This window comes from Tupaia chinensis, unplaced genomic scaffold (genome assembly GCF_000334495.1).
Source record: "Tupaia chinensis unplaced genomic scaffold, TupChi_1.0 Scaffold149131_1, whole genome shotgun sequence".
Lineage (NCBI taxonomy): Eukaryota > Metazoa > Chordata > Mammalia > Scandentia > Tupaiidae > Tupaia > Tupaia belangeri.
The window spans coordinates 609,405-634,065 of record NW_006208977.1 but is presented as its reverse complement, the minus strand read 5'-3'; the positions used below and the strand labels follow the sequence as shown (position 1 = coordinate 634,065).

General features: G+C 49.0%; 1 protein-coding gene across 2 annotated transcripts in view; it reads right to left on the bottom strand.

Moving 5' to 3' along the window:
- Positions 1-19,812, bottom strand: part of PMP22 (peripheral myelin protein 22) — a 40,392-nt gene extending 20,580 nt beyond the window's left edge. The window contains exons 1-3 of one of the 2 annotated variants that reach the window (XM_006170896.2): positions 19,794-19,812; positions 15,057-15,172; positions 13,841-13,937 (exon numbers count right to left, since the gene is read on the bottom strand). In XM_006170896.2, coding sequence (XP_006170958.1) covers positions 13,841-13,937; positions 15,057-15,134 — 175 coding nt within the window. In that variant the 5' untranslated portion in view covers positions 15,135-15,172; positions 19,794-19,812. Of the gene's footprint in view, positions 1-13,840; positions 13,938-15,056; positions 15,173-16,781; positions 16,948-19,793 lie in introns of those variants that run through there. The other variant, XM_006170895.3, reaches the window with a different exon arrangement.
- Positions 19,813-24,661: the final 4,849 nt, after the last annotated feature.

Here is a 24,661-nt window from a genome sequence, read left to right as displayed (position 1 = left end):
CTGACCAGTGAAGGAAATGCATCTGCCCCCTCAGCTGTATTCTTAGCCCAAGAGCCTCCAATCTAGTGAGTTAAGGGCTCGCGAAGAATGAAGCACTTTCAAATGGACAGTTCATCTACATCTTTCATTACCAGCAAGGAGTCACCCAGCCCCTCTCTGCACCTGTCCCACCATGAGTCCTACTCAAGACAACTCATAGAAGCTATCTGACTCAAGAGAATAGGAGAGTTGCAAGAAAGACGGGGAGGCCGAAAGAGAAATTTTTGCAAATTACAAAGGCAAGAATAAATGTCCTCCATATACATGGTGCTGAGTTGCTTTTTAAAACTCTTGAAGCCCAAGACAAGCATCTCCAGCCCGAACCTCCCAACCCACTACCATCACACAAATCACCATTTTCCTTATTTCTTAGTATGAATGTCATTGCAGAAGCAGCTGAATTTCCCCATGCCAAACAATGTGGCCTTTGCTGTTATGCCTCACCCACCAGCTCAAGCATGCCCAGAAGCCAGCGTGGGTCCTGCCCTAGGGCTTCAAATTCTTCTCATACAGCCAGTTGGTAGCTTTGAGATGGGGTCCAGGTCTCAGGCTAACTCTGCCTGTGACCCACGCAGAAAATGAGTCAGGTGGGGAACATCTTGAGCTCACAAAGATGCGGAGGACATATTGGAGGCTCTTCTTTTTCTTTCTTTCTTTCTTTCTCTTTCTTTCTTTCTTTCTTTCTTTCTTTCTTTCTTTCTTTCTTTCTTTCTTTCTTTCTTTCTTTCTTTTTGAGGTTTTGCCTTGGGGTGCATGTGCTCACCAGAGAGAGAGAGAGTAAGAGGGAAACTGAAAAATCACTCCCCAGGGGGGATGGCCACACTACAGTTCCTTCTCCTCCCAAGATCTTGGGCATGCATGCACATGTGCCTGGTGTGAGTTTCAAGCCACCAGGTCTGGGACTCGAACCACGGTCTGCCATTTGGGCATCCAGCAATGTAACCGCTACACCATCTGCTGGTCTAGAGGCTCTTTTAACAGGTAATCTCAGGGGGCATTTTAACTAAAGCAAAACCTTTGGCTGGTGCCAAGTGAAGACAAAGTGCTCAGTAGGTGGACAGGACCTTTCTGTCCTAGTATCCCAGCTAAACAGTACAATCATTCAGTGAACTGCACCCTTAGTAAGAGGTTTTGTGGCACGCCAAAGATCGAGTTCTCAGAGTCTAGTTTTGTTGCCTGCCATCCATAGTCCTGTTCTGCTCAGTAGTTCTTGGACTTAAGAAAGGAACACCACCCAGCCACTGAGATACCTGAAGGTACTTGGGAACAGGAAGCTGTTGGAGGCTTTGTTTATTCCTTTTAGAAAGCTAGAAACAAGAGAGTCAGGGTAGGCTGTATTTCTCAAAGAACCGCTTTTTAAAGACTTCTTCTGCCAGCTGATAGAGAAAAATAAGGGCACGGATGTCAAGATCAAGGTTAAATCGCGCTGTTTGCACTATCGTGAGCTCCATGAATGGAGAATGGACAAGGGATAATTAGTTGCCTTCGAGATCTTTCGGTTTAAATGAAATTCTCCATGTAAGAATAATCGGAATCTCCCTTCTTACCGCCCACCCCCAAAGAATGAAAAAAGGCCAACAGCCTAGTAATTCAGAGTGAAAAACAACCTAGCCTCCACCCCCGGAAGTCAGTAAACCACCTATCCTTCTCGAAGCACAAAGCCCTTCTCTGCTCCCTAGGCCTACTAAGATTCTACCCAAGCTCCAAGGCCCAGTGCCTTTCAGAATCCTGTGCCACGGCTATATCCTGAACGTGAACAGAGGCCCCAGGACCCATGGGATGCAGGGGCACTAATTCTGGGTCCTACCTCAGAGCCCGCTCTGCTGTGAGGAAGCCAGATACCTACCCCAGTCCGCCCTGCTTGTTAGAGACACACACAGTACAGGAAAACAAAGACTCCTGATGGCCAGCCGACTGGGTTTTGTTTTGTTTTCACTGCAACATCCTGAAGGTGCTACAAAGGTCAATAATATGTTTGAAATCTAATGGATTATTTGATCCTCCTACCATTCTTCAGATTGAAAATCCCCGAAAGATAGAAAGGAAAGAGGGAAAACGATAGAACAGAGAAGAGCCATTCCCTTATTCTCTGCTGATGAACCTGCCAAGATTCAGTCTCACAGGGGCAGGCTGAGGTCCGTGCATGTTGCCTACAGACCATACTTTACACAGCTGGGACTTCAGAGGACTCTGGCCAACACCAGAGAAGAAGAAAGAAAGGAGGCATTATCAGGAGAAAAGAAGATGAAACTGTGATCTCCTAACATTTGAAGAGGAGCAGCCTCATTGAGCAGTGACTAAGCATGTGTGGTGGAAATTAATGCCACATATCCCACTGGGGTTTGAGTCCCAGCCCTGGTGGCTTGAAAAACATGCTGGGCATGCATGCCTGAGTTCAGGATCCTGACAGGATAGTGAAGTGGAGAAAAAGAGATTGGGGTATGACCAGATCTTTTAGGGGGTATTTTCTCTCTGTGTCCCCTTTTCACTGTTTCCCTCTCTCTATCTCTATCTCTCTCTCTCCCTCTCCCCACCTGAGTGCATGTATACTCTCTGGCATTAAAAACATCAACCACAACCAAATAACAAATATGTGAAGAGTCAGAGGAAAGAAGGTAGACACCATGTACTAGTGCAGAGGGCACTAGAGAGGTTTAAACTCCTTGAGGACAAGCCAAGCAACTGGCAGAACCCAAGTCTAGCACAGCAGGCATGAATGAAGGCAACCAGAAATGATTGGACAAAAGAGGGGTCAGATTCTCAAATGACAGTGTCTCATGACAGTCCTTCCACATCACTGGCTGCCCCTGCCCATCCTTCTCTCCTTCCACACCCCTACTAACCACCAAGACACAGCTCTCAACTCTGTTCCCTTTTTTCTGCCCTCTCTTCTCAATGGCTCCCCAAGTAATTGCATTCCACACCTTGATACTGAATCTCCTCCACGTACACAAATGGCTCCCCAATTTCAATTTCCAGTCCAGAGCTCTCCCCTGAGTTTCAGAATTCTGAACCCCAGGGCTTTGCTGACATCTCTGAGAACTAAAACATAACCCCTAATTGCCACCCCACCTTCAAAACACTCTGTTCCTTCCCCAGACTCCCCAGCTCAGTCTAAGACCCCATTACACACTCAGTGACTCGAGCTCCAAATCTAGCAGCCCTCTCTAATCATTTATTCCCTGCGTCTAACCTAACAGTAAATCCTGTCTCCAGCTGTGTCCATGCCATCACCTACCTCCCACAGCTCTTGGGAGGATCGGCAGCACGGCTCTTAGAATGCCAACACTCACGTGAGCTGTCTGGATTGTGATTATCATCATTGTCATCCCTATCATGCCCAGCTTGCCATCACCACAGCGTCCACGCTCACCTCCCCCAAATTCAACCTCCACATTACAGTCAGAACAAGCTTTCAAACAGATCAAGGCATGCCACTCTTCTGCTCCAAACCCTACCGTGCTGTCCCAGCTGTCCTCAGGACCACGGCCTGTGTGGCACAGCAGTCCGGCTCCAACCCCCTCCTACCTGCCCCGCCCCCTCTTACCAGCTGGCACACTCGCTCCCCCTCACCCCACTGTTTCCTGCCACAGAGCCCTGACCCAGCCTTTTATTTTCTCCCTGTGGTCTTGCACATGACGGGTCCCTCCCCATCTTTTAAGTCTCAGTCTCCATCTTTATGGAAGGAAAAGGCTTTCCACGCCCAGCTCCTTCCTCCCCAGTGAGGCCTTTCTACTTTATCACCCATTTGTTTCCTGTAGAACACTTTCCACTGTGCGCGAGTACTTACTGCTGGTTACTGCCCATATCTCTCAGCTAACTGTGAGCTCCAGGAGAGCAGGGACCTGGTCTTTCTTGCTCATCTCTGTATGCCCATACATATGCTGGGCATACAGAGCCCTGGACTAGGTGCTGTCCCAGACACTGCACAGAAAAAAATGAATGGATTTTGTAGTCCCTTAAAAGTGAATGGATTTTGTTATCTCGTCAAAAATGGAAAGGGCTCTCTTGAAAGATAGTGAGTTCCCCATCACTGGTAGGATGAACGCATAGCGGGCAGAGCACAGAGGGGTCTACAGCCAGATGGGGTGGAGAGGAGGGGTGCGCTGATTCCCAGGTGCCTGTCAATGTTGGGATCTGTGTAGGTGTCTCTGACTACACACCCAGAAAGCTTCATCCCAGACATCCTTCTCTTAGACATCAAAAAATTAAATCCAGAGCCTTAGGCCATACCATGGCCAACCCTTGCTTCTGAAAGACAAGAGATGTTTCCTTGGCTCTGGTGAAATCCCAGGGACATGACAGAAGTCTTTTAAAAGCAAGACTATAAGCAGGACCAGTAGATGGTATAGTACTTAAGTTGTTGGAATCCCACATGGTTGACTGAGGTTAGAGTCTGAACCCAGTGGCTTCAAAATCATGCTGGGCGTGTGTGCATACATACCCAAGATCCCTGAAGGAGAATGGAAGAGAAGGGATTGCCCCCAGGGGGTGATTTCTCACTTTCCCTCTCACTGTCTATCTCTCTCTCTCCAGCAAGCGTACATACCCTAAGGCAAAAACCTCTTCTAAAAATCCTACCCCCAAAAGCAGACTAAAAACTCTAAGAGTCATATGGTGCAGATAGTTCCAAAGAAGATGTCCATATTCACTCCTGGGTATCAGCCTCTAATGAGAAATGCTAAAGGCTGAAACACCAGTATTCTGACACCACATCCCACAAGGGCCTGTGAAACCAAGAGCAATAGCTGGGTGGAGAGTGTGGGCTGGCCCAGGGAGCCACAAGATTTCAAATTGCATAACAAGAACCCATAAAGGCAGAGGGCCTCCTGTGATTTCTAAAATCTGACCAAAAGCTGAGCCACAGAGGAGGAAATGATCCAGTGTCCTTGCCAATGACAATGCCACCAAATGGAGAAGCAAGAGAGGTCTAGAATCGTTCTGAAAATGGAGATGATAAGTGATCACCAGAGGCTCACATTGGGGGTTGCTGAGACTCACACAAATTTTTTTTTCCCCTCTAATTTTCAATCCAAAAAGTATTGAGATAATGCTACCAACAGCCTTGACTGGCCTGAGTCTGTCGCTGTGGCTGCTGCTGCTGTTGCTGTGTGGAATGACAAAGAAAGGCAGTAAGTGGCCTTCTTCCTGGCTTCTGGTCTTGGCCCCAGGCCCTACTCTGAGCCAGAGCAGACCTGCTGGCTATCATCCGGATCCTTAGGTCCTGGAAGTGGCAAAGGACATACTGGATGAGGATCCAATTCTTTGTGCTTTGGTGTTGAGCATGCACCTCCTCTTTATTTATTCATTTAGAATTATTTACCTATTTAATTTTATTTGTTATTATTAATTTTTTTTGGAGAGGTTTTCATTATAGGACGCGTGCGCTCTCCAGACAGACAGAGAGAGACAGAGAGATAGAAAACGAGAAATCACCCCTCAGGGGAGATAGCCACGCTGCAATCCCTTCTCCTCCATAATTTTTTAATTTGACCAGAGAAAGACCAAGGAAGAAAGAGAAAGGGTAAGTGAGAAAGCAAGCCATCAAATCCGGGACTTGTGCCTCACTCGGCCATGTGGGGGTCCAGTGCCTTAACCACCACACCTTGTGCCTAGCCCCAGGGTCTCCTCTTTAAACATGAAAAGGATTTAGGAATATACACATGTCCTATACCACAGTATGTTATCAGCTTTATCACTCCTGTTCTTCTGAGACAAGAGAGGAGGTTGTAAGTAGGGACAGGGCAAGGGAGTGTATTTTGCTGGGAACAAACTCTGCTTGGACCCTGCCTCTCTGACTCTCCAGAGCTGATGAAGACCAGGCCCAGAGGCACAGCAAGTCCAGAGCTATACCCCTCCAGCTCCCAGGCTCCCAAGTAGCCTGTGGCCTGATTCCAGTGATCTGACCCATCTGCTATACACAAGGTCCACACAGCTGAAATAAAGAGTGGGAATGTTCATGTGTACTTGGACTTCATATTTGGATCATCTGAAGAATTCAAAACAAACAAACAAAAAAAAAATCAGTGCTACTCAATAGCAAGGCAAATGTTTTGCCTGAACCCTCTGGGTCAGTAGTTTTTTAAAGTTTATTTATTTTATTCATGATAGAAACCACACGCGTGAAAGAGAGAGGGTGCATGAGAGAAATACCTTCAACAGTGTCTCCTCAGGTTGCAAGTCCCTTTCCCCAGTCCTCCAGCTCATCAGGATCCTGTGCACATGCTCACACACCTGCTGTGTTTTCAGGCCGACCCGGGGTCTGAACCCACAGCTGGCCATGTGGCCTCCAGCTTTGCAGTTCAGTTTGCTACTGACTGTGCCACCAAGCTGGGCCAGGATCGGTAGGTTTTAACCTCACCCCTTAGGGACTCAAGGAAGAGAACTTTGTCCAAAACCAGAGTTTTCCAGATCTTATTGGTTTGAAAAGTAAGGCTCCAGGAACTGGCTTCATTTGTCTCTGTCTCGCATTTGTCAGTGTGGATGCTACCACAGACCCTGTCTGCCATGCCCTGAGGCTCCCCACTTTGTTAACCAAGCAGAGGACCTTGGGTACTCAGTATGAATTTTCTAACACAAAATCATGTTAGCAGCTGTTTTCTGATTGTGAAAATAAAATATCTTAATGGGGAACATATGTAAGGCAGCAAAAGAGAGAAAATGACGAAAGTGATGAAAATCTCATCACCCGGGGTAACCACTGGCAACACACCAGTGCATTTCTACTTCTAAGAGTTTTCACGTAGTCTGTCCTCTATATGCTTCTGGGCTATGACTCCAGGTTTGAATGAAACAGACAGCTGGGAAATACACAAGACAGGGCAGGTCCAAGTGACGCGGTGAGATGACAAAAGCACGCATGCACTCCGGACTCCTACTAGTGGACCTTCTCACTGACCTGCTCTTCTCCCTCTTGGCTCCCACTACTCAGACCTGCCCTCTGATCCTCATGATATCCAGCTCTCTCCCTCTCTGACAAGCTGGTTCTTGATGGGCCCTCTGTGTGGAACCTCCTCAAGCTGTTCATATGACTGACTCCTGGTCAACCTCAAAAGGTCACGCGGCCTCCCCTCTGCACCGCAATCTCTCAGTATCACGTTTCTCTGTCTTATCCTCTTTGTAGTTTCTATTCCTGCCCACAAATGATCCATGTTCGATGATTGATTGCCCAGTAAAATGTAAACTTTTTTCCACTCTTGGTCCTCAGTGCCTACAACAGTATCAAGGGCCAACCCTATAGCCTAGTGGTAAAGGGAGCCAGATCCCACATGCCTATCCACAGTTCAAATCCTGGCCCCAGTGGCTTCAAAAACACACCAGGCACATGTGCATGCATGCTGAAAATCCTGACAGGATGGAGAATGGAGAAAAAATTGCAATACAGCCATACCCCATTGTGGGGGTGCCTTCTCTCTCTCTTTCTCTCCCTTTTTCTCTTCTTCTGGCAAACACATATGCCCTCTGGCAAATGGGGGGAAAGAAATAGTTCTAGATGAAAGAACAAAAGGAAGAGAGAGAGGGAGGGAGAAAGAGAAAGAAGACCGGAGGGAAGAAAGAAAGGAAAAAGGGAAAGGATCCTGAAGTGGGAAGCTCATATATAAGGAACTAAGAGAATGCTGAAATTCCAAGATGAAGAGGAAAAGAGATGGGAGATGAGATTTAACAGGGAGCAGGGGAAGACCCCTCAGGTAGATTTCCATGGACCTAAAGACTGCCATCTGAAGACTCGGACCAGTGAGGAGGTGTCCCTGAAAAAATTTTTAATGAGGCTATGATTAGCTTTATATCTTAAAAAAAAAAAAATCTCCTTGAAGTCAATGTGAAAAATGAGCCACAAGGGGGCAAGAAGTGCAGGCCACCATTTAGGAGGCTGCCTCAGGACCCTGACAGACGGGGAGGCAGTATGAGCATGCGCGTGGAGTGGACATTCTGGCTGGTAGGACCTGTCAGGACGCTGAGAAGGGAGAGAACACACTTTGTTGCTCAAGAGACAGAGTGAAAAGAAATACATCAAGGCAGACTCCAGACGTTTGGCTGGCTGGCTGAAGGAGCAGAGCCCACTAAGATACTAGGACGTGGCAGAGGGACAGATCTGGTGCCTGAAGACTGACCCTGGACCTATTCACTTGGGGATGCCTCTTTGACATCCCAGTGGAACCGTTTAGTAGGCAACTGGATAAACTGGCCTAGAGTTCCAAAAAGAGGTCCAGACCGGAAGAAAAGAAAGGTGCAAGAGACAACATTAAATAATAAGACTTCACTAATGACTGGAGAGGTAGGAGGGAAGTAGAGAGGAAGAAGCCTACAAAGATTCTACCCACAGTTCTGATATGGGTCAGTCTAAGAACAGTGGAGATGCTGACAGGGCCCGGGATTCGGCAGAGGTGGAATATTTGAAGGATGCTGAGATAATTGAGCACTGCCGAGACTGCCTAGGACCTAGCCGAGTTAATAAAAAAGAGGATTATGGAGGGGGTCGTCAAGGCCTCAGCATTTCAAACCAGGCCTCCGAGGAGGTGTGAGCTATTAATTTTCTAAGAACTGAGAAGTTGTGCTTCCCACAAGGCCAAATGAGGACATTTTTCAGCCTCCTTTGTTAATAGGGAATGTATGCCCATGTGAGTAAATTCCAGTAAAAGAAGCTAAAGTGTATTCTATCTGAGAACAAAAATAGAAAGGGACACATGCTCTCCTTCCTCCTTTCTACACCATAATGCAGGAAGCATGGCAAGATGGCTGGAGCTCTAGCAGTCTTCTGGTCCATGAGGATGAGAGATAAACCCAAGAAATGGTAAAGAAATAAGCTAGAAAGTACTGAGTCTCTTACAGTTTCAGGAACTGCCATATTTCTTGGGCTGCTTACTTCCAGATTTCTTTTAAAAGAGAGAGAGAAATAAACTACCTTATTTAAGCCACGATCTTTTGAAGATGTTCTGTTATAACACCCTAATGTGAATCCTACTATTAGCCAACTGGTATACCACGTTCCATGCCTTGCTTTCCCCTGGCTTAGGTCATGTCATTGCCCCAACAGGGAATGTCCTCCCCCTTGCCTGTATTTACTTGAATCCTGCCTATCCTTTGGAGGATGGATCAAATTCCACCTCCCACTGGAGATTTCCCTTCCACTTCCTCCCCTGAACTCTGTCACTGTCTGCTTGCCCCCACTCCTTGGGCATCTGGCCTATGCTGCCTTAACAGTGAGTGATTCATCCCTCCATACTTATCTCCTGACTCCTCAGTGAGGTCTGGGTCATCAAGGACAAAGTCCATGATTTCCAGGCCCTTGTATTCCCTCAGCTGGAGTGGCATTCGATCCAAAGTTGTAGGGAATACGCTCCTACTGAGCCTCATTGTCTCTGCCTACTGCCAGGATGGGGAGGGAAGGAGGCAGAAAGTATGTGCATCAATTTAGAAAACTGAGAAGGCTGGATCCAGCAGGTGGCATGGTGGTTAAGGTGCTAGACTCCCACATGGCTGACCACGGTTTGAGTCCCAGTCCTGGAAGCTTGCTTTCTCACTTTTCCTCTACTTTCTCTCTCTCTGCGCACACATGCCCTATAGCAAATTTAAAAAATAATAATAAATAAAATGAAATAAACAATTCTTTTTTAAAAAGAAAGAAAGAGAAGAAAATAAAGAAGGCAGTCAGAGTCTAGATAAGAAATCTAAAACTATTTTGAATATCAAGTGGTAACTGGGTGAAAGATCTGATACGTCTCCTTCAAACTATAGAACCCAGGTGTTAGATACCTCAGCACAGCATCAAAAAATACCAGTCATAAGGAAACCTACAAGAATAGTGACCTCCAGAGAGAGGTGCAATGTCATGGCCTCACGCATAGAAAAACAAGGCTCTTCAGGAAAAAATAGCAAGTCACATAAACCAATGCATTTTCACATGACACACTTACAGCATGTTCTTTACAAATCAATATCAATAATGAATTACTCTTGATTACTCAAAAATAAGTTTCAAACACTCTGAGCAAATACAGACAAGGGAAATAGCTTGCAACTATCACTCATTTGTAAAGGCAACCTAATATTTCAAAAATTATTTACTGTTTCCCCTTCTTGTCTGCCACAGCAGTTGTTAACTTCAGCAGAAAAGGCATGGACAAGATGGCTGGAGTGCTAGCAGTCTTTCAGTCCATGAAGACAAGAGACAAACTCAAGAGATGGTAAAGAAATGAGCTGGAAGTGCCTAAGATCCCCCAAGGAGCCACCATTCAGAGCTGAAGTTTAATACATGCAAACACATTAGGAAGACGTCAGCCGAGAACTTCAACGGGGGGGGGGGGGGGGGAAGAGGGGGGGGGGGGGGAGGGGTGGAAATGGAAACTTCTCAAGTTAGAACAAGTCTTAGGGGAAACAAACCCAGTTTGTTGGGGGGTGCGTCCCAATTTCCACAAAATGCCTTTACTGAAAGGACTGAGAAGGCAGATGTGGGAGAGAATGGCAACAGGTGAATCTGGAACTCACACTAAAGACACTAAAGTCACTGCAAAAGAACCCAACAAGACAAGCTTAGCACACGAGGAGCAAGAGGAAAGATAAGACATTTCCAGATTTGGCTGGCTATGGTGGCTCAGTGGCAATTCAGTGCTGGGCAATGCTGAAGCCATACTGGAAGGTCTTGGGTTCACATCCAGAGGCCTCCCTGTCTACAGGTATGTGCCTGCCTGCTGTGATTCTGGCTGGCCAAAGCTGGGGATGCTTCAAGGAATGAGGGCCTGGTTGGGAGTCCCGTCTCTTCTCTCTCTCTTTCTCCTCTCTCTCAGAAGAAATGAATAAATAAACTTAAAAAAAAAAAAGATGTTTTGAGACCAGCAGTTGGTGTAATGGCTGTGTCGCTGGACTCCCACGTAGTCGACCGTGGTTCGAGTCCTGGACCCAGTGGCTTAAACTCACGCCGAGTGCGTGTACGTGCGTGCCCAAGATCCTGAGAGGAGAATGGAGGAGAAAGGATTGCGGTGTGGCCAACCCCCCTGTGGGGTGATTTCTTGCTTTCTGTCTCTCCCTCTCTCTGTCTTTCTGGTGAGTGCACACGCCCTACAGCAAAAGCCTCTTCAAAAAAAAAGATGTTTCATGATTAAAATAATACTATTGTCTCCTTGAGATTTGCTCTGTTGCCAAGTGGCAGGACAGCTACTCGCAATCACAGAGGACACAGAATGCAAATCAGAAACGGGCAATATCCTTCCTGCAGAGAGTTTAAGCACAGTTTAGCAATTCTTTGGCCAGTTCGTTTCTGCTGAAACTCAGCTGCATTTTAACATGCCTGCCAAAACTTCTCCTTTCCGGGCCTAGGAGGGCAGGACTCTGTGCCAACCCCTCGTGGTCAGATACCACTTGGGGATGGCGCCTGGGGACACTAGGACCAGGGGCCCAGAGAAAACCAGCCTTTTCCAGGCTGAGTCACCACTTGTGACCACCAGGTGTCAGTAGCGAGTCTTTAGGGAACTTCAGCCAGACCCCAAAGGGGGACAAACCGGATGCTGTGGCTTTGGTATGGTCACATTCTCAGGCATTCATGAGGATATTTCATTGCCAACTCATGATACAAACTCACCACACAACCTCTAGAATGGTTTTAATTCAACGTCTTTCACACACCCAGAGACAAGATTAAGCACTGCGTACTTCAGTAGGACTGCGTCTTTCCCCCCACTGCACTCCCCCAAGGAAGGTAAAAACATAATGCAGAATTTTCTACTCCTTATCTACTCCACGTAAAGTAGCAAATGAGGAACTTCACAGTTTGGGACTCCCGCGTAGTTGACCGCGGTTTGCGTTGCGGACCCGGTGGGCTTAAACTCACGCCGAGTGCGTGTACGTGCGTGCCCAAGATCCTGAGAGGAGAATGGAGGAGAAAGGATTGCGGTGTGGCCAACCCCCCTGTGGGGTGATTTCTTGCTTTCTGTCTCTCCCTCTCTCTGTCTTTCTGGTGAGTGCACACGCCCTACAGCAAAAGCCTCTTCAAAAAAAAAGATGTTTCATGATTAAAATAATACTATTGTCTCCTTGAGATTTGCTCTGTTGCCAAGTGGCAGGACAGCTACTCGCAATCACAGAGGACACAGAATGCAAATCAGAAACGGGCAATATCCTTCCTGCAGAGAGTTTAAGCACAGTTTAGCAATTCTTTGGCCAGTTCGTTTCTGCTGAAACTCAGCTGCATTTTAACATGCCTGCCAAAACTTCTCCTTTCCGGGCCTAGGAGGGCAGGACTCTGTGCCAACCCCTCGTGGTCAGATACCACTTGGGGATGGCGCCTGGGGACACTAGGACCAGGGGCCCAGAGAAAACCAGCCTTTTCCAGGCTGAGTCACCACTTGTGACCACCAGGTGTCAGTAGCGAGTCTTTAGGGAACTTCAGCCAGACCCCAAAGGGGGACAAACCGGATGCTGTGGCTTTGGTATGGTCACATTCTCAGGCATTCATGAGGATATTTCATTGCCAACTCATGATACAAACTCACCACACAACCTCTAGAATGGTTTTAATTCAACGTCTTTCACACACCCAGAGACAAGATTAAGCACTGCGTACTTCAGTAGGACTGCGTCTTTCCCCCCACTGCACTCCCCCAAGGAAGGTAAAAACATAATGCAGAATTTTCTACTCCTTATCTACTCCACGTAAAGTAGCAAATGAGGAACTTCACAGTTTCTATTTATACTGAGGTTCCAGGTACGTGCTTCAGCAACATGCTCGAGTACTACTGGGTGCAGAGCCCACAAGAGGGAAAGTTCAAAAGAAACTGAACTGGGCAAAGGGTCACTCTGCTGCCTGCTTTATTAGGCTGGACCTAAAGTGGGCTACCGCCTCTCACCCTCTCGTTTCGAGATAGTGGATCTATAAGTAGCTGCAGCAACATTAAAGTTGTACTTGATTGGCCTTTCAAACCCAGGAAAGTTTGCCGTATCATAGTCACTTCCCTGTACAGATTGAAGACACAGGCTTTAGAAAACAAGGAAAGATCATGTCAAGCCAAAGCCCGGGGTCTCAACACCAACGGCTGTGGCCTAGCCAGGTATCAAAACAGTCATCGTGTTTATTTCTGCCTGTCCACATCTAAGACACAGGGCCTCCTAATGAGCATGCCACCTCTGGGCACAAGGGAAGTATTAGTGGTTGCTTCTGCTGTCAACAAGCCCCTCAACTTGACCCTGGTTAAGGCTGGTTTCCAATATCTCACAAGCAAAGATGCCGAGGACAGGAGAAATGCCATCTTCCAGCTGAAAGAACTCAGACTCAGCTTAGGGTTGCAAACAGCTCCAAGTCCCCATCTTGCCACAGGGAAACACTGGATGGTTTTGGTGCACAGTGATACCACAGAGGTACAAGGCCTGGAAAGATCATCCTAACTGAGGGATCTGCTGGCCCACACATCCTTGAGACAGCCCCATTGTAGCTGCAGTAGGAAGAGGCAGGACATTTCCAGATGGAGACAGCCACCATGCCAAAGCTGCCCACTGAGGTCACATGTCCTGATGGGGATCTGCCTAAGGTTTAGATTCCACCCCACCTTTCCTGGTTCCCTGCATACACGTTCCTTTACTCACAAAAAGCATTACACAGTGTGATCAGGAGGGAGCTCGTGGTCATCCTACCCAGTGAGATAACTGGCCTCTCCTCATTCATCTTGGGAGTCACAACTCCCCGCCACATTCCACCCCAACCCAGCAACAACTTTTGACTTTGTCTTCCAAGAATCAGTGCTTCTAGGTCTGGACTGACAGATGGGTCACAGATAGTTAGGGGCGCGCTTGTGGAGCACAAAGGCAGCCTCACCATTTGCTGACGATGAAGAGCAGTGGTGGACGCTTCCCGAGGGGGAGGTGCAGTTCTGCCAGAGATCCATCGCGTGTCCGTTGCCCACAAGCCATTGCTAGAAAGAATCGGAGAAGGTGAATCAGCAGAGGCAGAGAGGAGTGAAGGGGAGGAGGGGGAGGCCAAGGGAAGGCAGAGAGCAGCCTCATCCACTGCCCACCTGCCACCTGGGCTGCCCCTCCCTGCCCAGGGTGCCCAGCCAGAGGCCACTCCCTGGTTAAGTTCACAGTCTTGTTCCAGAAACAAGAGAAGGCAGCAGTCTTGTACAAATACCACAGTGAGGGAAGAGCCAGAATTGTGTGTGGAACGCATTTTGTAGATAGAGAAGTATAACACACGTACGTGCACACACATACACACACACTATAACATATACTGCGGTGGAAGGAGCCATGGGCTCCACCCAGGACACCTGCCTTCAAGGCTCCTCTCCTCTCTGGACCCTGGGTGGCCTTCTTCAAGCCAACACCTCTGAGCCTGTTTCCTTCATCGCTCCTGTCAATCTGACAAGATTATCATCTGGCACAATGAGGATGTCAATGAGCAACCAGGCTCAAATCCCCAACGATGATTTCTCTAAGAGGCTACAAGATCAGGCTCACAACAGGCCTTGAATGAACTTGAAGCCACCATCACATAACTGCCTGAATACACCTCGAAACATAAGTCAATACATTTAAATCTGATCGTTATTCTGATGACCCAGTCTTAGGAAAGGAAGCTTTATTGTGCTGTGGTCACACTGTTTCCAGAACAGCCCATTTTAACTTTCCAAGTCCTAAACTAAGCAAATCGTCTTACAGTGTGAAAAAAAAAAAGCCAAAAAATTGTTTTTTTCTTAAATATTCCTCGACGAGGCTGCATCAAGGAAAACAGACTAAATATTCTTATCAGAGGAAGGTCAGGGACCTGCGCTAAAATGGCTTGGCTTAAACCAAGGTCCGCGCGCAGCTGGTCCAGCCGTTTGCTTCCTTCCCATCCCTGAATCGGCTCTGTTTTTCTCAAAACAACTGAAAAGCGGCAGAGTGCCAGAAATTGCTCAGGGACTTCTGAGACTTAGCGTTGCCTGCAAATAACAACACTGCCCTGAACGAGAGGGAGCAGGGGCTGGGAACCCCGGCGGAATATCCAGCTGCCCGAGGAGCGTCCCGCGTCCGCCCGCCCGCCCAGCACTCACGCTGACGATCGTGGAGACGAACAGCAGCACCAACACCGCCACGTGCAGGACAATGATCCCCAGCAACAGGAGAAGCATTCTGGCGGCAAGTTCTCAAGTTCTGCTCAGCGGACTTTCTGCGGAGAGAGCCGAAGCTGGAGGTGAGGCGGGGCGCACTGGCCAGCAAGCTGCGAGGGAGGAGCGCGCCGAGGGCGGGTCCCTGCGCTAGCGGAATGCGGGGCCTGGCCCGGCGCCCAGAGGCCTGCCCTCCCGCCCGCCCACGAGGGTGAGGGCGCCCTGGCGCCGCCCCGCCGCCGAGAGGGGGCAGCAGTCACCCACTGGGCCCGCCTGCCATGGCACCTTTTTGCTTTGGGAGCAAAACAAGCGGCGTGCCGGTCTAAATCACCCTGGAGGGGGTGAGTTTCCAGGATGACTAGCGGAGGCCACGGCGCGCCACTCGCGGGCGCCCCGTCTTGGGGAAGAGGGAGAAACCACGTTCCCTTGGACCCTAGACCAGGGCGAATTTCCCTGTGAGGTGGAGGCAGGAGTGGGATTAAGGGTAGGTGCCCCGATTTCTGCCAGAGGCCCTGAGACACCCACTGTACGCTGTAGGGGAGAGCGCAATTCGGAGGCGGGTTCCCGAGTGCGCTCCGCATTCCGTTAGTTTCCATGCCTCCACCCAAATCTCCCAGCTTCGGGGAGCGGTCCTGCCCCAGCTCAGCCTGGCGTGGGCACTGGCCGTCGGGACAAACTGCGCAGGGATGGGGGAGTACGGAAAGAAGAGAGAGGCCCGGGAGGGTTGCCTGCAGCCCGCCCTGCCCGCTTCCCGCCCACCGTGCGCCTTCCCAGGCAGCCCCTGCCGGCCGGCGCATTCCGCCACCGGGCAAGCCTCACGCGTGCTCGTCTGGGGGCCAGTCCGTGCCTCAGACACGCACGGGCGCGGCGCGAACCGGGTCACGGCCGAGCTCCGGTCTGGGCGTGATGAGCGCTAGCCCAGGAGCCTGGACCGAGAGGACCAGATCCCGCGGGAAGGATGGGGTGGGAGGGTAAATGGTTGAGTTCGAGGAGAAAGTCCAGACAGAGCCGGCAACACAAAATCGTGAGATTCTAGACGTCGTTTTACAGACGGGGCACTGAAGTTTGGGGTGACCCGCTAGAGGGCATGCACGGCTGCGAAAGATGGGGCTACGTCTTCGGGAACCCTTGGGCCAGGGAGATAATGTTCCAGGCCCCTCCATTCCTCTCCACAAGGAACATGTTCAAAAAGCTCTAGAATACACAGCAGAAAATAAGCAAGATTTTCTGATGTCTTCCACGGCGTTTAAATGAAATCCAATGGCCCAGTGCCCAGAAGCGGCAAGAGGAGGACACTTGGGCATGTTGTGGGAGCTGGGGCACCATGGCGATCCGGTACCCTCAGGATGCCCACGGCAGGGACTGCTTCGCCCATGCATCCCTGGGTCGACGCCTCTCCAGCAAAACAGAAACAAGGCCGTTGTCCTCTATCCAGACATCAGTCTCAGGACCCTGGCCCTGAAAGGTCTACAGACCGTAAAGACAGTCCTCTCTGTACTCCTCCAACCCCACACGGTGGAAACGCCGCAGACAGGGGTCCCTACGCTACGGGCAGAAGCCACGGGGGACTGGCCGGAGTCCGCGCCTGCTCTGAGCTTTCTGGCACACCGTCGACGGAAGATGCCCACGTTTCTCCTCCATCTCCTCCACTTTCCCCACTAGATCACTTACAACCCAAAGGAGTAGCCGTCCCCGGATCTTCAGAGCGGCCTGAGGCACAAACTCGGATGCTTTCGCTCAGCTGTCGGCGTCCCCAAAGACCGATGCGTTGCGGGGCTGCGCGCGCGCGAAGCAAGGGGGCAGTGGGAGGCTCCCGGCGTTCCCCTTTAACGGGAACAACGCCCTGTTTGCGTCGCTGCAGTAGGGTGTGTCCCTGGGTCAGCGTGTGCTGGAGGGCGGGACTCCGGGAGGAGGGGGACAGGAGGGAGGGAGGGCAGGAGACAGTTACTTAGCCTTAAACTTGCCTTCGGGAAAAGTCCAACTCTGCAAAACTGCGGCGACTTTTACTCCAAACTAGAGGTCTCTGGGCTTTCTCATCTCTCACCTGCTCTGGCTCGACTGAACTCAGAAAACTAAGTGTTGACCGATGAACCGCCCCCTCAGCCCACGTGGGAATAGCCTGCCAGATGTCGCCCAGAGGCTGCACAGCGCTGGGCTTTGGGGCGCAGAGATTCAGAGTGCGCCCACGTAGGGCTGCGCCTGGAATCCCCATCTACCCGGAGCTACGAGCCGGCGTTTAAGCACTGGGAGACCTCCTCCTGCTCTCCGCGCCTGGAGCGCCTGGTTTGTCCAAACGTCTTAGCTGGGCGCGCCTGCACCATGCCGGTCCAAGCTATCGGTGTCTGCATCTAAGTCCTGTGCGGTTTTCTAGGATTCAAGGGACTCGAGCTACCGAGCTACCGGAGGCTCTGCTTGGGTGAGAGACTGTGGACAGCAGTGTGTCCTGAGATCAGGCTCCTCCTAGCCTGGGCAGAACCACACCACAGCCAAGTAAGCTCCAGGGGACGTTTGCTTGCAGCAGTCCGGCTTAGCGCCCAGCCTCTGCTGCGTCCTGGCCACCGGGGGGTGGGGTGGGGTGGGGAGGGGGCAGTGGCCACTTGAACTGGGGGAAGAGCAGCCCGAGAAATCAGCTGATTCATAGCCGCCTGAATGGGATCCTCCCAGCCCGGTTACAGGGAGGGCCATTCTGGGCTTGGCGCTTGTACTCCCAACTAAAGCGCCGGCTGGCCAGCCTTGGTGCAGGAACAGGGAGCCAGAAGGTGGGTGTTCAAAGTCTTTGCGTGCAAATGCCGCAGTTCACACACACACACACACACACACCTCCCTTTTAGTGCACTGTGTCATAAAGCCTCAACACCCTAAATGATTCAATAATTCCACATTATCTTACTATTTGAAAGTAGCTACTACTTTAGCCAATTGCATGTGCTTCTTGTTTAAATAACGAATTAGAAAGTTGTTTTCAAACAAGGGTACTATAACAACTCTTATAGGTATTAAATTTTTTTTTTCTTTTAAAGGATGCTTCTAAAAACGCCCACTGTAGGCCAACAATCCTACCTGGATTTTATAGACATTGACTGAAAGGCAGTGCAGTGCAATGGTTAAGCCCTCTAGCTCAAGCGTATCTGATTAGCCTTTTCATTCTTGGTGTAAGTTTAGACTGCTTCTGAAGTTCACTGAGCTTCAGTTTTCTCATCTGCAAACGGGACCTAATAATGCCTGCTTTAAACGGTTATGGTGATGACTAATGGAGACCGTGTGTACAAAGCAGTCAGCATAGTTTCTGGAACATAATAAGGGCCCAGTGCCCAAACTGTCACCACGGTTACTACTGCATTCCATTTAACCGTTCCTTCAAGGAAAATCTGACGACCTTTGCACTAAAACAGCTTATAACTCCCATGGTTATAGCTGAGGAGACTTCTAAAAGTTAATGGAAAAATGGAATTAAAGTACAAGTTTATTGGGGCTGGCAGGTGGCATGGTGGTTAAGGGCGCTGAACTCCTACATGGTCGACCATGGTTCGAGTACTGGACCTGGCAGCTTGCTTTCTCATTTTCCCTCTCTCTCACACACACTCTCTCTCTGTGTCCCTCTCTGGTCAAATTAAAATAAATAATAAATAAATCATTTTTTAAAAAGTGCAAATTTATTTTGGCGCAAGGAACAATGGAAACCCATGAAGTATTTTTCATAATATGCATTTCCCTTGAACTTTTTGAAGACCCCCCCCCTCCTTCCCACATGTAGAATAAATGAAAAAATGAAAAGTTTTCTTTTTCTCCTCCATGGGGCATTTCATGGGTCAGATTTGCCCCGGAAATTATTATCCTGTTTCATGACATTTAGACCTTTATTTAGTTAACCAACATTTCTGTGGTCACTACATACCCAGTACTGTTCTAAGCACTTTACAAATATTAGCCTATTTAACTCGGGATTTCCCTTACCTTCCTGTTTTCCAAGTCAACTTTTAAGTGAAGTGGAATACATCTAGAAATGTGCACGCAGTGTAAGGCAGAGCCCACTTCTTCCTTTTGAGCCTGATATTTTCATTAATAGCCACCCGGATCACGGCCACACCAGAACTGCCAGGCAGGCGAAACCATGCATCCCTCACTGTGCTCGCTTCCTGCAGGAAGAGGCAGTGCAGACCACATTCCACCACACCCAGGGCCTGGCCAACCTTGGCCTCCTCGCAGGTAGAAGTGTCTCCCTACCCTGCTTATCACCCTTACCTGCCAAAAGGCATCCCAAGGAAAGGCACCTAGGCCCTTTCTCTTTTTCAGTCTGAATGTGTAAGGGTTTCTAGATGCTCTTGGATGACCCTCCTGAGTCTGAGTGTATATCCAACTCTGTTTTTTAAAATCGTCTTTGTTATCGTTATTATTTTAATTCACCAGAGAGAGACAGAGAGAAAGAACGAAAGTGAGAAAGAAAGCCACCAGGTCCGGGATTTGAACCTCAGTCAGCCATGTGAGAGTCCAGCACCTTAACTACCATGCCACCTGCTGGCCCCAATATATAACCAACACTTCACTCCACTCACTCTCCAGTCAATTCCGACAAAAACGCACCGTCTCCGCTGCAATCCTTTCCACTTGTGATTTGCAGGAACTGAACAACTCTGTAAGGCACAAGCACACACCACCCAGAAGCAGTTTGCCAATAAAACTCACCAAGTCAAAGAGCTCAGCCCTTTCCTCCACACGATTACTTTGCAGGCAAATGCAAGGGATGCCAAGGCAAGGCCCTCCCCACAAGGCAGCCCGAGACCTGCAGCTGACAGACTCTATGCCTTGCTGCTTCCACACAGGCTTCCCGAGATGTTCCCTGGTGGTGCTCCTTGTAACTGAAGTCAGACCAGGCACCTTTCCAGTTTATTCAGGGGCTGGTCCAATGCTGGGATATGTCATGGTGGCCTGAGAGGTTCTCAGCCTCTACTATTTAAAGAGACAGTGTCTACCTTTGTGTACTTTTCAGAACAGAAACCCTGCAGGGCATGGCGAACCTGGGATCAAGAGGGAGGAGAGTTTGGCATGTGCCTGAAACCTGTGATTCCATGGCTGTTCTCCATGTAGCACAGCAAAGGTGTTCTGCTGGTTCTCAGTCCCCGCCTCCCCTCCCAGCGAATTCTGCAGACATGATATATATTGTGCAGAGGACCTGGCTGCATAGTGTTATATGCATGCAGATAGATTTCATATTAATATCTGCAACATCATTTTAAGGAGCTCAAACATTTGCATAGATGATGTCTCTCACAGCATCCCCTCAGGCAGCCAAATGTGTCAAAGTCACCAAATCAGGGTCACATTGCTCTACTTCCCAGTTGGACAGGATCTCTGTTACTGCCCTGTCAGCCTAGACCCCACCCCAACTTACATCAACAGAATGTTATAATGGAAGTCAAGGGAATGGGTTCTTCCAGCCCCAGCTTTAAGGCACCCTTAACCAACTATTAAATTCTGACCTTCGTGAGAGACTTCAATTCAAGTAAACAAACCTCTATTGAACACCTTCTAACCTGTCAGGCAGGATAGGCAGGAAGAGCAATTGGAAAGTTGTAGAAAGGAGGCAATGAAGGAATGAGTTTCTTGGGTTCTTCATAGTGTGTACCCACCACTTCAGCCTATCAGAAAGAGTTCTCCATCTCTGGTAACTGCTCCTAGGTGGTAGCTCTAAGACAAGAGGATTTGGTTTCATTGAATGGGTTTCCTAATTCTGGCAGTTTCCCCACTTTTTTTTTTCTGTAGGGTGTGTGCACTTGCCAGAAAGACAAAGAGAGACAGAGATAGAAGGAGAGAAATCACCCTCCATGGGGGATGGCCATGCCACAATCCCTTCTCCTCCATTCTCCTCTCTGGATCCTACGCACACATGCACATGCACCTGAAAATGTTGTGAGTTTAAGCCACCAAGTATGGGACTTGAACTGCAGTCGTCTACATGGGAGTCCAGTGACAGCCATTTCGCCAACTGCTGGTTCCAGTTTCCCCACTTCTTACATCAAAGGTCCCCAATCTGGAGCCTTGATGGTGTCTCTGCTGTAGAAATATCATGTTTTGCTGACTTCCTCACCAAAAGGGGGTCTCAGTGGCCCTCTCCCCTGTTCTGTCACGGCCACATCTTTCCAGGCCAGTGGAAACAACTTCACCTTTCTCGCTCTGCTGAAGTCATTGTTATTTGCCCCAGCAGTGGTTCTTAGTCTGACTGCCCCACAGAATCACCTAGAAGTGTTGTGAATGGCTGGATCTGGGCCGGTGCCCAAATAAACCGGCTCAGGTGGTCTGGGATGGGGCTCAGGTATGGCTAACTCTTGATGTACCTCTTCCTCTGGATGTTTCGTTCTCTAACCAGGTTATTCAGAGTCAAGTCATCCCCAATTTCCTTCCAGCTCCCTTCTGTTGTGGAATCTAGGTTGAGATAGCCTGTAGGATTACACAATTTATAGTTCAGTCTTACCAGGTAGAATAAGTGTGTGTGTGTGTGTGTGTGTGTGTGTGTGTGTGTGTGTGTGTGTGAGAGAGAGAGAGAGAGAGAGAGAGAGAGAGAGAGAGGAGAGAGAGAGACAGAAGTCTCCTTCGATTCTCCTCTAGTGGTCCACATAGGGGAGCTAGGTACCAATGTGCATGGTTTCCTAAAACTCCCCAGATAGCTCAGCCCCCTTTCTGGGTGCCCTCATGATCCATGATGACCAGGCCTTCTGTCCGTCAGATCAGGCCTAGGCCTGCAGACATCTGAGAAGAGTTTCTGAATCTAAGAATGAAGAATTCAGAGGAAGAGGATGGGGAACCTAGGGAGCATGGATCTTCCTTCTGGCTGGGCAGGGCCCATCTGATGAACCAGCCCCTCCTCCTTCCATGAGCTCCATGTTCCAGGACCTGCTGTCCTGGCCTCATGTCTCTTGGTCCCTTCAGACCCAGCCACCAAGCCCTGGAGGACCTGCTGGCTGGCTGCTGGCACTGAGCTGGTCACCACTGCATTCCACTGACCCCAGGTTCCAACACATTTGTCTCCACCTTTCTGGTTCCCAAAGCCAACCAAAGAAATGCCTTCCTAGTCCTCTCTCCCCCTCTTCTAGCGATCCTCTCTTTGACCAAAGGGGACCTCAGTCTCAGGCATCTGCATTGAGCTGTGTTTTCAAGGCCATGGAAAATATACCACTTGCCACAATAATCACAGAATACTCACCAAGTCACTTCGCTATTACCGCCATCAATTACTTCTCCATTTAATAGACAAGGAAAACGAAAACTGGGAAGCACAGTTCAGTTACATCAGACATCAGACTGGCTCATTCCAACCCCTGAGCTTTTCTTTGTAGGGTGTGTGTGCTCGCTGGGGAGTCAGAGAGACAGAAACTGAGAAATCACCCCCAGGGGGATGACCATGCTGCAATTTCTTTTCCTCTAGTCTTCTGTAGGGATTTTGGGCACACACACACATGCACCCAGCACGAGTTTTAAGTTGCCAGGTCCTCTTTAGTAAGAGAGGAAAACTGAGGCATGGAAAGGTGTCGAGGGTCTTCTCAAGGCACACGACAAGGAAACAAGAGGCCAGAGAGGTCCATACTGGGCATTGTGGCTGCAGAGCCTCTGCTCCACCGGTGGCTCCTTGCAGCCCGCTGTGCTCCTCACCACGCCAGGCACATTCCTAGAGTGTCCATGCGTTTGTCATTGTGCTTCCAAGACACACAATTCCATTTCGTTTTTCCACAAGCCACGCAAACACGTTACACATATTTAGGCATTCACATGTGTTTTTCCATCTTCAAAAGGCCTCCAGAAGTGTCATAAAATACCCACTGATTGCTCCGGTCACGTGGGTACCACCTTTGAACATCCTGCCTCATCCTGCTGGGTGACCCTGTGCTCCTACGGGGAGCCTGTGTCACACGCATCCTTGTGGCACAGTGCTGGCTTGGGTGACCGTGGGATCCCATGAAGCTATCACTGTCGGCCACCGCAGTTGAATCCAAGCAGGCTCTAGAAGGCAGAGGAAGCCCTTTCCGCTTGTTGGCTAATAAAATCCTGTTGTGTCTAGTAACAGAGACTCGTTATAACCATTTTCCACACGAAGAAACGGAGGGCTGGCTAACTTAACAATGTTTCCTTCAGGGACCAGCAAGGGAAGGCCAGGGCTGAAACTTGGAACCTGTTCCTCCGATTCCTAACCTGTCATTTTTTTTTTTTTCCATTATGCAGACTCCCTGAAGAGGAAAACAGAGGTGCGTCTGAGCTCAGCATCTGTCCCGGTGATGAAATTGTCAGGGGAGCGTCTGTCACAGCAGGCACTCAGCCAATACGGACAGTGTTTCCACTGAATATGAAGTCTTTCCTGTTTCGTTGTAGCCAGCACCTGCGTGGGAGTTCTTGGCCAGGTCTGGACACAGCTGTCCTGAAAGGGTCCTGAAAAGTCAGGCTACTGACCTCATCTAGACTCATCTAGACTGTTCTGAGATTGGGTGAGAACAGCCCATTAGAAGAGCAAGGGGGTGGAGGAAGGCAGAGGAAAATAAGAAAGGAAGAAAGGAAGAGATGAAAGAAGGGAAGGAGAGAGAGAGAAGGAGAGAAAAGAGAATAGGGAGAGGAAAGGAAAGAGGAGGATGGATGGAAAAAGAAAGGAACAAAGTCAGGAGCCAGTTTGACTTCCTGGGCAGACCTCTCTATAAATAGACCTGTCTGAAATGATGTCACATCCAAAGCCCTAGAATATTGATGTTCTTCAGAAGATACATAGCAGCCTAAAGACACACCACAAATTCAGCTTGGCACAGAGCTAGTCCCTAAATGACATCCACACATGTATCTCAGGGTGCATTGCATCTATAGCTCCTTCACCTGTGGGAGAGAAAAAGCACAGAATAATTACATTGTGGCAGCCAAACAATATAAAGTACAAAGGACTCTTTGTTCCCAAATGCAGTGTTGCTTAGGGAAGCCAGATTCCACAGATACAAGTGGAGAGAGAGAAAGCAGGCTTTTCTCTGACATCTCATGAGCCAGCAGAGAAGGGATTCATGAGCAATTTCAGCAAGAGAGGCTCAGAAGTGGATCTGTGCCTGAAGCTTTTCTGAGAGATTTACTCCTGAGCGACGTGTTTCTGCTCCAGCAGGGTAAGGTGCAGAGTAACCGAGTCACGTAGGAATGGATGGACTAGGAAAGGAAGAATGAATTTTCTAGGCTTCTGCAAACCAGGCAATACCAACAAAGGAGGCCTGGTCTTTATGTGAGAGCTTGTCCTTAAGGGAGGTAGACAGGAAAGGCCATTATAACCCAAGGGAATGCTTGATTCTTACAGACAAGGCCATACCAAAAAATGGGGCATGAATCTTCAGGAAAAAAAAATTTCACAAACAAAAGAATGGAAAATTGTCTGTTGAAGATGATGTATATGGTAATAACTTGATTGACATGTAATGTGTGTATGCTTTGAAAAAACATATTGTACACTGCAAAGATGTACAATGATTAAATGTAATTTTTTTAAAAATCTCCAGCAAGAAGAGCGAGATGAACACAAAAAGTTATGGCTGGGAACGTGG